The following is a 13,214-nucleotide window of genomic DNA, read 5'->3' as shown; positions in this document are numbered from 1 at the left end:
TCAGGCACATTTCTGCGTGAGTTACTGCTTCGTCGTCTAAAACGTCGGCCTACTTTGACGATTCAACTGAAGATGAAGATAGTGAGGATGAAGATCAGGTGCCTGAACCACCAAGCAGAAAACTAAGTTGGAAAAAGAAGAACCTGAATCCAAAGAAACAAGTTCGACGCAGCTAATTCTGGATCGGAAAGTTTAGTTTCTTTCAGCTGTTTTTTAACACAAGTATTATAACTCTTCTGAGCGAGGGGACTAATAGATACTTTTCTCAGAAGGTGACTGTAGTTGGAGTTCCTCCAGGAAGAATGGAGGGATGTGAGTGTGAGTGATACTTACATTTTTATTGCCACTGTGTTTATTATGATGAAAGTTTTTTTAAAAAAACTGAGCATGATGGAATATTGGACTGAGAACCCATTTCTTCAAACACACAATTTTTCTAGGTTGCTACCTCAAGACCGTTTTCAGAATATCTTGAGATTTCTCCATTTTTCCAATAATGATGATGATGCTTGTTATTTAAAGGGGTCTAACATCTAGGTCATGGGCCCCTTTTTCCAATAATGAAGAGCCTCATAACAATGCTGTTTTTACAAAATACGCTCTGTAATCAAACATTTTAGAGAGGAATATATGGACCATTTTCGTCCCTATGAAAAGTTGTGCATCGATGAAAGTCTTCTTTTATTCAAGGACAGACTAAAAATCAAGCAATATATTCCTGCTTCATAATTGAGATATTTGTTATACGTTACGTCATGACCAATTATATATTAGATTCCCCCCCCGTCTTGGCTATGGACATAAAGAAATATGAAATGGACATCTCAGAAGACACTGTTGCTACATTGATGGAAAGGACACACCCTCTATTGCGATGACTGGTACTCGAACCCTGCCTTGTTTTGTTGGCTCAATGTCAGGGTAACCAATGCTTGTGGCGCAGGCCTACAATGGCGGAAAATATGAAGAAAGGCGAGCTCACTTTCCGCTCTGCGTTAGGACTACTGTTGACACTAAAATGGTGCGACAAGAAAGAAGTTTGGATACTCCCCAACATTTCGCAGTGCAGAAATGTTGGAGACCTCGAAGGTAGATTGTAAAACCGCAAAGAATCAATTGAAGCCTTTGTCAGTCGTAGATTACAACTAATCATTGAGACCTGTGGATAGAAGTGATATGGTAATATACCAGGCGAGTTGGCCGTGCGGTTAGAGGCGTGCGGCTGTGAGCTTGCATTCTGGGGATAGTGGGTTCGAATCCCACTGTCGACAGCCCTGAAGGTGGTTTTCCGTGGTTTCACATTTTCACACTAGGCAAATGCTGGGGGTGTACCTTAATTAAGGCCACGGCCGCTTCCTTCCAACTCCTAGGCCTTTCCTATACCATCATTGCCATAAGATCTATCTGTGTCAGTGTGACATAAAGCCACTAGGAAAAAAAAAATGGTAATGAAGATGGTGGAAAGTATAAGAAAATCTTCTAAGTGCTATCGCAAGCTGTTTATTCATACAATAAATAGATATGACGCTTTTCAGCTCCTATTTGCCTTTACAACAGATTTGCGAAGAAAGTAAGTTATGCCAAATTCCAAATGGGAATCATTCAGGAAACACTTGAAAAACACAGTGTTGAAAAACAGACGATCCGATGGAAGAAAGAGATCTGATCTTCCCTCGAGACTGACAGCAGGACCTCATCTTCCTGGCGAGTGGAGTATGTCCAAAACTTGTATTGTCTGCAAAGCGCAGAAGAAGAGAAAGCAGATGAAAATGTGTTGTAAGGAATGCAATGTAACTTTTATGCGCCTTTCCCTGCTTCAAAACTTTTGACGTTTATGTAAAATTTTAATATCTAAGTAATAAAACTGTAATACAGGTAACTGAGATAAAAATTACAATAAAAACAACGCAGGTTTTTAAGTCTGCCAAAAACTTAAAAAATTGTTAAATGATGTATAAAGTGAATGTAGATTAAAAAATTGTAATTTAAAGTTAATGCAAAAATATAATATGTTGTTAATAAAATTGAAATAAAGGGATCTAAAGACAAAATTTATAACAGGAAGCAAAACAGGCTTTTAACTCTGCCATGCTGTGACCAAAGCCTCAGATCTAAAAGGAGGATGGGAAGCTTTGCCTGAATGAAAAGTGCTAAAAATATAATCATAAGCATTTGACCAAATATGCATTAAAAATAAAATACATTTAACTTCTTCCTGTTCTCTCCTCACGTTGCGAGCCATAAGCGAATGGGTAAGCAGAGCGAGAGAAGTATCCCGTACCGCGGGTTCAGAGAACCACGCGCTGCTCCCGTCTAGAGGATCATGCCACCGCACTCGCTATGCCAGAGTGAAAAGGTTAATCATGTGAAACTCACAGGAACAGAACAGAACAGAACATACCTCATGAAACTCTTCCTTACATGAAATGTTTAAATTGCCCCCCGTTAGCGTTGATACATGCATCAACCTGCTGTCGCCTTCAGTCCCGGATGTGCTGATACATGCATCAATCCACCATAGTATTGAATCCCAGATGTACTGATACATCATGTATCTTGAAGCCAAAGTTGAAGAAAGAGTGTGATTTCACACAGATTTGTTATTGGTTTGCTTCAGAGAAATTTTATTAACTCTCGTAAATTGTAAATGCAGACCAGGCATCTGTGTACCGTATTTACGCGAATAATCCCCACGTATTTAAAAAAAAAATTGAGGCATGAAATTGGGGTGCGGGTTTTAACTGCGTCAATGTTGGCATTTTTATTTTCGTTTCAAAATGAGCCTTCCTAAAATTAGGATGTGGGGATTATTCGGCGGCGGGGATTATTTGCGTAAATACAGTATTTTGAAATGCTGCTGGACTATACTATAAACAATTAATTGTACTGCAGTATTTATGGTTTTCAATACATATATTTAACAAACCATTACAAATAACACCTAATGAACAAAATTTTTCAAAATTTCCTTTTGCAAGATTAGGGTGTGGGAGATAATTCAAGTATAAATGGTATCCCAAATGTTTTCAAAAGTCTTTGAGCAGAAATTCTTTCTGTTAATGTAGTTAGAAGAAGTTCAGATTCAACTTTTTTAAACCATCACTTCAGGTTTAATAGTCCCGCGCGCTCGCTTAGAAATCAGATCCAAATCGTCCTCAACATGAGTAAGCCACTTGACCAGAATTACTGTGCACCGCTCTGAAATAAATGCCATAAATGGAACAGCAATCAGAATTTTCACGCACAGTTTTCAGTAAAGCATCAAACTAGTTTTACTCTAGAACTAAGATTTTTGTGTGTTAAATCTCGAAACATTTGGGTATATGTAGAGGCACTTTACACAACTCATTGTCTCTTGAAAAATTGGGGTCTCAATACATTTGTCTTCGCTTCAGTATAATTGAATGTGAGGCTTGCGAGCCTGAGACTTCAGAATGCAGAGGGTAAATTGGGCCTTAATTTCATTCTCATTAGTGTAAATACAGTATTTGCTTCCCGCGCAATGTGGGAAACGACGGGCCCGTAACCTCCAAGAATACAGGCAACTCCGATACAGAATTATGTAAATATTTGTCTCTCATTTCTCCTGATACCCATGGAGAACCTGTAAAGTGATGAAAAATTGGTTGGTTATTTCTATTACTAATCCATACCCAGTCACTGTTTAGGTTTTACATGCAGGGCTTTAGGTACGATTTCACTGTCACTTGTATCAGATGAAATATAATCACCATCACAGTCCTCTGAATCTAAAACACTTTCAATTGCTGTCGCTTGCTTATACTACACCCGAGCCATGGCTAGGAGAATGACTGACACCTAATGAAATGTTTGTGCTTTCAGAAGCTACAATTAGGCAATAAATAATGGTGTAAGTTCTTAGAAGGAGGGCTGTAAACAAGCTACATTCCTGTTCCATTCATAGAAGTTTGCAAAAGGCAAACCCATGCAGGGGTGATCAAAATTAAGCTAGTACATACGACTTGGTGTGGCACATGAATATCTCATCATTTGAGTTTAAGGCCTGGCCATTGCTTGCATGAACGCCACGTCAAATGAGTCAATAAGTTAAACCATTTAACAAAGGTAGATGTGGAAAGGAATCCTATCTACTTATAATGTCTTACAAATTCGTATTATCCTATGACATAGCATTTAGTAGCTTTGTGTTTGGTGCAAGTGACATAGTTGTACAAAAAGACACTTCTAACAATGAAAATGGTTGGTGTAAAGCCATATCCTTTCAAGAATTGGCTATACAAATTTGGAAAGGTTGAGTTGTATTTTGCACCATAATATATAAGCACGATGAGAATCCCTGTATTATCATCTTGTAGCTTAAATTTACCTATTTTATAATCTCTGTATTTTTAAAACTTTTCTTGAGTTCTCAAATACTGTTTGCTCGTTACTGTTTGTCTTTGGAGCAACCATAAATGGATGAAAAATAAATTATGGTTACCAACCTAGGATTAATTTAGATGAATTGTTGTAAATGTTTTTAATAATAATAATAATAATAATAATAATAATAATAATAATAATAATAATAATAATAATAATAATAATAATAATAACATTATTTGCTCAACCCTCAGTATCTCACTCACAAGCTCCATCATTTTCCTCACCTGCTGCCATACAATCAGAGAGACATCTATGGTTGGATAGTTCAGAGGTATGCATTCCAGTCTTGGCAAGGCAGTTTCACTTTATCTGTATAAAGCCGAAAGAGATTATCTATGCTTGATTTCTTTGTGTACATTTTGAATGTGTCTTTATAGAACTCAAAGTAGTCAATGTTATTACAAAATGTAATTTGTATTCATTACTTTTGCACTGCGTGATGGAGAAAACATTTTAGTTGCCCGGACTAGAGTGAATGCTGCTCGGATGAAGTGGTGCCGAATCACTGGTGTGCTCTGTGAATGTACGATCCCCTTACACCTTACTTTAAAGGTGTACCTAGCTAACATTCGCCCAGTAACATTATTTGGAGCTGAATGCTGGCCTGTCACAAAGTGACATGAGCAAGCACTTCATGTCATGGAAATGAGGATTCTTTGCTGGTCTTTGGGAACGACGCTTTTAGACCAAGTCAAGAATGAATACATCCCAAACACACTTGGAGTGTAACTCATTCCAGTGAAAATGAGAGACTGCAATGGTATGGGCATGTTGTCAGAAGAGATGCAGCGTCTGTTGCAAGAACAGCCTTCAAGTTCAACGCAGATGAATGACTACTTCCAGGAAGACATGAATGGAGAATGAAATGCTCGTACAAGGACATGTGCAAGTTGTTAGTGTTTGCCCAGTTAATACAGCAGATAGGATAAATGGGAGATACAATGCAGAACGGTGGACGTAGACCCCACATGAAAGGGAAATATGCCAGGAAGAAGTCAGGGTAATCAGTGTACTGTCATAATCTCTGTCCATAAATTAATGTATGTTGTTGAACTATGCTCAATAAACAAAGATAAATTTGGATTGGAATGGAATATTTCTCTTCCTGTTACAGTCGATGCGTCTGAAGTTGGAGAAAGTTCTTGACAGTGAAGCTCGGCTCCGTTTCCAGGTAGAACAAGCTAAGAAGGAAATTCCACTGACTCTGTCTGTGCCTATATCACAGGATAACAAGGTAGGATTTTTCATGCACATTATGAAATTTTCTATGTTGATTACTCCATTCATGAGAAGTATTACATGTTTAAAAATTTTAGTCTGCTTTCAAGCATGGAACCTTACATTCATCAATCAATCAATCAATCAATCAGTCACCACTGATCTGCATTTAGTGGACACATTCCATTTCCTCCAAAAAGAAAAATAGACCTTAATAGGCTAATCTTAAAATTGGATGTATTGCTGTATGCAATAGAACTAGCAAATGGAGATCAACAGCTGCACCCTCATTTGTGCTGAACACACAATACCATACACGTACAATGAAGCTTAGCAGTTATTTGCTTCATCATCATCATCATCATAGTCATCTTCATTTCCCGTTTCCAGCTTCCTGGATTAGGTTGTGAATCAAGAACCTCCATCGCTGCCCCTCTCTCCACCACTCTTCTCCATTTTTAAGTACATCTTCTGGTTTTCCTCCCTTCTTCTCTATGCAATCCCACACTGAATCTGTCCACCTCTTTTTGAGTCTTCCCCGTGGTCGCTTTCCTGTTAACTTTTCTGCAAAAGCTTTTTTTTCCGGCACTCTTTCTTCTCCCATTCATATGCCCATACCATGTTAGCTTTGTTGTTTTTATCCTGTCTTGAAGTTTCAAGATTCCTGTCCTTTTCCTTATCTCTTCATTTCTAATTCTATCCTTTCTGGTCTTGCCCTCGATACCTCTTAGGAATTTCATCTCCGCTGCCAGTATTGTACTCTCCTCTCGTTTTGTTGTAGTCCACGATCCAGATGCATGGGTTAGTATAGGCTCGTAATAGCTTGAATATAATACTTTCTTACATTTCTTCGGGACATCTAGGTTCCACAAAATACCCCTTACACTCTGGTAGAAGCTATTTTCTTGTATTTTTTTTCCAATTTTCTCGGTAATTTTTCCATCGTCTATTATCACACTTCCCAAGTACTTGAAATTTTAACTACTTCCATAACTTTACCATTCAGTTTTATCTTTCCTCTTCCTTCCTTCCTTCCTTCCTTCCTTCCTTCCTTCCTTCCTTCCTTCCTTCCTTCCTTCCTTCCTTCCTTCCTTCCTTCCTTCCCTTTGTCATCACTATTGTTTTACATTTCTTTGTGCTTACTTTCATCCCAAATTTTTCTGTCTCTTGATTCCATGCATCTACTTGTTTTTGCACTTCTGTTTCATCCAGTTATTTGCTTAACGGATGGTAATTATTGGCGATGACAAGGAATGAAGGAAAGAGTAGCCATGTTAAAATTCAAGTTTTAACAACAGTACATGAAAAACTTCAATTGCGACTAAATCATTTTAATGCACACAAAAAAACCCAGTATTGTTAGAATATCTGCAGTAGTCAGTTGTGCTGATAAACATTTATTTTTTAATGGATGAGGATAGGTCAAAATGTTCAGCTTACACAGCAAGTTAGTAATGTTTAGTTTTACTAATAATTACTGCTGTACTTCATTTTCGATTTTAAGTTACAGTGTTCCATATACCTCAAACAATTTACAGGATATGGTAGGTGTACAAGAGGGATGGGAAGGAAAAGAGGAAGTTGCAGAAGACAGGTGGGCTAATATTTTAAGGAGAAGGAAATCGACTGCCAAGAGGTGTATTCAGGAGAAGAATTCAGAACAGTTTTGGTGAGAAATCTGTGTGAGTCACTGTAGGTAGAACAGCAGAGGAAATATGAGGAAGGGATGCCTGTTGCAGAGGACTGGAGAAGTAGAAGGAAAGAAAAGGGTAGAGTAAGAAAAATACGTTCTTCAGCCATCAGGAAGGATAGGAGAGACCAGGAGAGGAGGGGATAAATGAAGCAGGCGGGATTGAGGCTCTGGTCATAGACTCCATAGTTGGGCTTGTGGGGAAAGTGTGTGGAGGACAGAGAACAAGGATAGTGTGTTCTTTCCAGAAACTAGATTAAAGCAAATGTTGAGGAAAGTAGAAGAGCAGGCGGAAGGTTAGGAGAAGGTCGTAGTTTTTCACGTTGATACCAGCATTGTAAGGTATGCAGGTATAGGTACCAACATAGTGGGGATGTGTAAGATCTGGTTAATGCAGCATGCGAGAAGTTCAAGGAAGCAGAGATTGTCAGCAGTCGAATGCTGTGTAGGAGAGATACTAATTGGAAAACAGTGGGTATTTAAATGAGACTATGAAGTGGTTATGTGGGAAACAGGGAGTGAAATTTGTAGCTGGTAATTGGTGGGTATGAGATAGGGATCTGCTCTCAAATGGCCTTCACTTAAACCACAGTGGTACGTATAAGTTAGCTTTGTTTAGATGTGTTATAGAGAGGTATCTTCAGGCAAACGGGGTAGACTAGGGAGCCGTTGATCACTGAAAAGATTACGGGATCTGGAAGTCATGTAGGGATGACATAAAAATGTTAGTGTTGAACTGTAGAGGTATTGTAAAGAAAAGAATAGAATTAAGTACAGTAGAAGTCCGCTATAGCGAGTACGGCATATAACGAGAACTCCGTTATAGCGACTACATTTTTTCTGTCCCTTCAAAATTCCTATATTAAACTGTGTATCGTCCTTCGGTTACAGCGAGAACCCTATCACTGGCGCATCCGTTATTACGAGCGATTAAGCGCGCACGATTTTTTCCGTTGCCGATATTTATGCACCCCAGCGATGATATTGCATGCGATCGATTACCTTTGGCATTGTTTCCTCGCTATGTGCACTAGCGATTTCTCTCGTCGACATTCGAAGACGATGTCGGAGTCAATTAGTAATATCCGTCGACAGTTGTTCCGTAAAGAAAAATCGAAATGAAGGAGAACATATTTTCGTAATAAATGCGTAAATAACGTGTCCGATAATGGTTGTTAGCTCGTTAAAACTAAGGCTGACTAAACGATCGCTTAATTTTGAGGCTCAATACTGCAATTAAGTAAGAATGGGATACACCTTGAGATATGGCAGAGTGCTTAATTGATTTCAGAGGTTAGTTTATATTTTGTCGCGTCTGGTTAAATTACGGAAAGGCTATTATGAAAATTTATAGCGAGAAAGGTATGGTTTCTCTACTGGCGCTTGAAGTGTGTTTTCATCATACGTATAGTAAGGTTAAGTTAGGATAGGTGACGCTGTTTGAATAAGAAAACTGAAACGTTTGCAACAAAATGCTATCGATCATCTTCGGTACAGTACAGTTTTCTCACTTTGTGCATTTGCGAGCTCTCTCGTTGACATTCAAAGGCGATGTTGGAGTTGATTAGTAATACCCATTGACTGCTGTTCTCTAAAGAAAATTCGAAATGAAAGAGGAAAACACCTTTTCATAATAAATGCATAAATAATGTGGCCAATAGAAGTTGTTAACTCGTTAAAAATAAAGACTGAAATAAATGATATCTTAATTTTAATGTTATATACAGAAATTAAGTAAGAATGTGATACTCCTCAAGATATGGCAGAGTACATCACTGATTTCAGAGGATATTTCATATCTTGTCGCATCTAGTTACGGCTATTTACATGTAAATTTTTCGCGAGGAGGTTATTTCTCTACATGCGTTTCAAATATGTTTTCACGATAGGCTACATAACGGTTTGGTTAGGTGACGCTGTTTGAAGAAAAAATCGGAGGTGTTTGCCACGGAAATCTCTCGAGTGATACCGTATTTCTCCGAATCCAAGACTTTTTTTTTCTCAGAATCTCATGCGAAAACTCAAGGGTTGTTGGATTCGCAGCCTAACAGTAAGATAATGGATACCACTGGCAACTACCGTGGTAACCACGCTGCTTCTTTTCACACGCACACAGAACTCGTTGACAATAAACGACCGCCTCTTTACCACACATTGCTAGCCGCGACAACCGGTTGTACAGAGCCTATGTGTTTCTCAAATCTGCAGAATGATATCAAAGCATGAGACCCTTCAAATTCTTAGAAAAGCTATGGCTACTCAGTGGCAGAGTCATAACGCGTCTATTGTACTTGACGCTTAGTAAAATTAAGGTTTATAGACAGCAGGAATATTTTCATGATGGATAGTCGTATTGTAAAGATACGTGGAAAAGGTATTGCCGGCAAATTTTCAACGGGTTCTAGTCGATATTATGATGCCAATTATAAGTTAATGTTTATTAAACACACGGAAATGTAGAATAATTGTGCAACCGCAAGAAAATACAGCATAGGCCTAACTGAAGCCAATATTTGGCGTTAGCATGAAGACAAAGAGCTAAAAGAATGCGCACTGTACAAAAAAATGCATTCAGTGGCCCGCAACAAGGACGCTTTAAAGAAGTCGAAGATGAAATTGTGAGGTATGTGCACGAAAAACGCAAGGGCGGAATGGCCATACCGAGGCACAATAAACTCGTTCGTTGACTTTCAACGTTCGCGATTAGGCCAGTACATCGCTGGCCGCTGAATTTGGCCGAACCTGACAAGCGAGACGTGCATGTAGCGGCAGCCGGTTATATCTGACGCTGCGTAAAAGTGAGTTGGCCGTGCGCGTAGAGGCGCGCGGCTGTGAGCTTGCATCCGGGAGATAGTAGGTTCGAATCCCACTATCGGCAGCCCTGAAAATGGTTTTCCGTGGTTTCCCATTTTCACACCAGGCAAATGCTGGGGCTGTACCTTAATTAAGGCCACGGCCGCTTCCTTCCACCTCCTAGGCCTTTCCTGTCCCATCGTCGCCATAAGACCTATCTGTGTCGGTGCGACGTAAAGCCCGTAGCAAAAAAAAAAAAAAAAGTGACAGTTTTATAGACAGCAAGAATAATTTCCTGATGGATCGTTGTATTGTAGAGACGCATGGAATAGGTATTGTCTAAAAATGCGTAGGCGTACTGTAAGACAAGGCATTCATATGATTTTACAAACATCTTTTTGAGCCTGATTTAAATTTTTTTGAAGGAAATTGTGCAGTTCATCTTGGATTCGGAGATATACGGTACTATATTATTTTCAGAATGAAATTAAACACACACTTTTCATGTAGTATCGGATTACGAAAAATAACAAACAAGTAAGCCGTTGTGTGGATATCATCTACGGAAACGCAAGTTTTGAACAAACTGATTGCCGTTTCATACCAATTTTAAAGTGCATGAAGGGTTTTCCGTCTTTTATACAAAAAATCGGATATAACGACGATCCGTTATAGCGAGTAAATTTTTCGCTGTTATGAATTCTCGCTATAACGGACTTCTACTGTAATTCAGTATATTTATTTACCAGATTTTGAAATAGGAGTTGAATCATGGCTGAGAAGCGATATTATGGATGCGGAAATTTTCTCATGGAATGGAGTGTTGTATGGTAGAGACAGGATAAGAATGGTAGAGGATAGACTATTCATTCTGCTGAAAGAAGAATTTATAAGCTACAAAAAATTTAAGGATGAGAAACATGAAGTTTTCAGGTGTAAAGTTCATCTCTAAAAATAATAACCAGCTTGAAGTTTTTGGAGTGTACAGGCCTAGAAGGTGGCACTGATGCTGATGCAGAATTATTTGATAAGATAATCTGCTATGTGCGAAACAGCATGGAAGGGAATATGATTGAAGCAGGTGACTTCAATTTACTAAATGTCAATTGGTAAGATATTGCAAAAGATGGGAAGCATAACCAGCAAATGTAAATAAGTTAATATGGAAAGGGCAGCTGAATCAGAAAGTGATGGAATCGACTAGAGGAGAGAATATTCTGGACACAGTGCTGATAAAATCAGAGAATGCCCGCCTGATGGCCATGATCTTTAAGGGATTGAAGTCTAAACAGTCTGACACCGAGGTTAGCCTGTTCGAATCCCGTTGGTCGAAAATATTTTCACCATCAGAATGTTGGCCGGCATGGTAGGCGAGGTGGTGGTATACAATTTCTAATCACTAGATTGCATGCCAAAAGCCTGGATTAAATTCCAAACCTCTCTGCAGTGCTCATATGGAGTCAGGGCATATGACGCTGTTGATGGTGATTCGTCCGTTGGATGGGGACGTTAAACCTTGAGCACCCCTTGGTGCTATTCGAGAGGAGTAGACTGTGCTGGCACCGGGTTTCACCATCTCCCTTCCTACTATCAAATGTCGCGTCATTCATTTCATCTCATTAACTCTTTTGATGAGGTTGACATCAGAAAGGGCATCCGGTCATAAAAACCCGCCATGACAGATTCATCTCACCTCATAGCTAACCCCGTAGAGCAACGGGACTAGGGTTGGACAAACAAACGAATCAAACAGTGCTGATAAAACCAGATGAACTCTATAGAGAAGCTGAAGTAATAGATGGTATGAGTGATCACAAACATGTTTTCCTCGTAGTTAAAAATACCGTATTTATGCGAATAATACCCACATTTTTTAAAAATTGAGGCACAAAATTGGGGTGTGGGTTTTATTTGCATCAGTGTTGTTTTTTTTTCAAATTCAGCCTTCCTAAGTTAGGGTGCGGGGATTATTTGCATAAATACGGTAAATGTGATATAAAGGAAGGTATGATAAATGGAAAATAGTGCATAAAAATGTGAACAGTCTGTGGGATGAGTTTAAAGCATAGTACCTTCACATGTAGTAAGGAATGGCAAAGACCCACTATATTATAACAGACATATTAATTTACAATTTGCTTTACTTATTTCTTAATGTAGGGATTTCACTAACCATCTAATCAATACAATATTTTTAACTAAGACTAGGACTAGTTTCAACCGATAAGAACTGTCATCTTCAGTTATTCTTAGTAAGATAATCTAAGGTAGAACATAGTGTCTAAAGATTGAATGTCTATTAAAAGTCAAGTAGGACCATAGTCTTAAATACTATGACAATAAATTGGTCAAAAGAAACACATATACACACAATTAAGATCATTCAGTTTAGTCCATGTACAGTAAAACCTTGTTAAGACGTTTCTGCAGGGGATAACAAACATGGAACATGTTAAGCGAGAAAACATATTACTGCATATAGAGTCCCGTTAATGCGAATGTCCGGTTAATCCGAACTGAAATATTCAATTTTTTAAAAAAATTCTCCTTATTGAAATGAAAGAACATATTATAGAATGAAGATTTACTTGCATTTTATTAATCATATTTTACGAGAATAACTTAATGGAAACATAATTACATATCACCGGGCGAGTTGGCCGTGCGCGTAGAGGCGCGCGGCTGTGAGCTTGCATCCGGGAGATAGTAGGTTCGAATCCCACTATCGGCAGCCCTGAAAATGGTTTTCCGTGGTTTCCCATTTTCACACCAGGCAAATGCTGGGGCTGTACCTTAATTAAGGCCACGGCCGCTTCCTTCCAACTCCTAGGCCTTTCCTATCCCATCGTCACCATAAGACCTATCTGTGTCGGTGCGACGTAAAGCCCATAGCAAAAAAAAAAAAATTACATATCATAAACCATCCATCACTGATCATTTATGTTTACAAAGTCTGTTAGTTTCTTTTGCTGTAGTGATTGGAACCTACTTGAAGATGCAGTGTTAAGCCAGCATTTCATAAACATCCCATCAGTGGGCGTAGCAGCGGGGTGTTGCTCGACGTAGCGTACGGCAAGTTCTAGGGCGGCCGCGGCATCTGAATGTG

At 38.9% G+C, this 13,214-nt stretch overlaps 1 protein-coding gene across 2 annotated transcripts in view; it reads left to right on the top strand.

The window, feature by feature from the left end:
• Positions 1–13,214, top strand: part of LOC136857675 (golgin subfamily A member 4) — a 443,088-nt gene that overhangs the window by 328,147 nt on the left and 101,727 nt on the right. For both annotated transcript variants that reach the window (XM_067136518.2, XM_067136517.2), the window contains one exon: positions 5,522–5,641. In XM_067136518.2, the coding sequence (XP_066992619.2) occupies positions 5,522–5,641 (120 nt within the window). The remainder of the gene's footprint in view (positions 1–5,521; positions 5,642–13,214) is intronic.

Source organism: Anabrus simplex, chromosome 1, assembly GCF_040414725.1.
Source record: "Anabrus simplex isolate iqAnaSimp1 chromosome 1, ASM4041472v1, whole genome shotgun sequence".
NCBI classification, from domain to species: Eukaryota; Metazoa; Arthropoda; class Insecta; order Orthoptera; family Tettigoniidae; genus Anabrus; species Anabrus simplex.
This window is presented reverse-complemented; position numbering and strand designations above follow the sequence as displayed.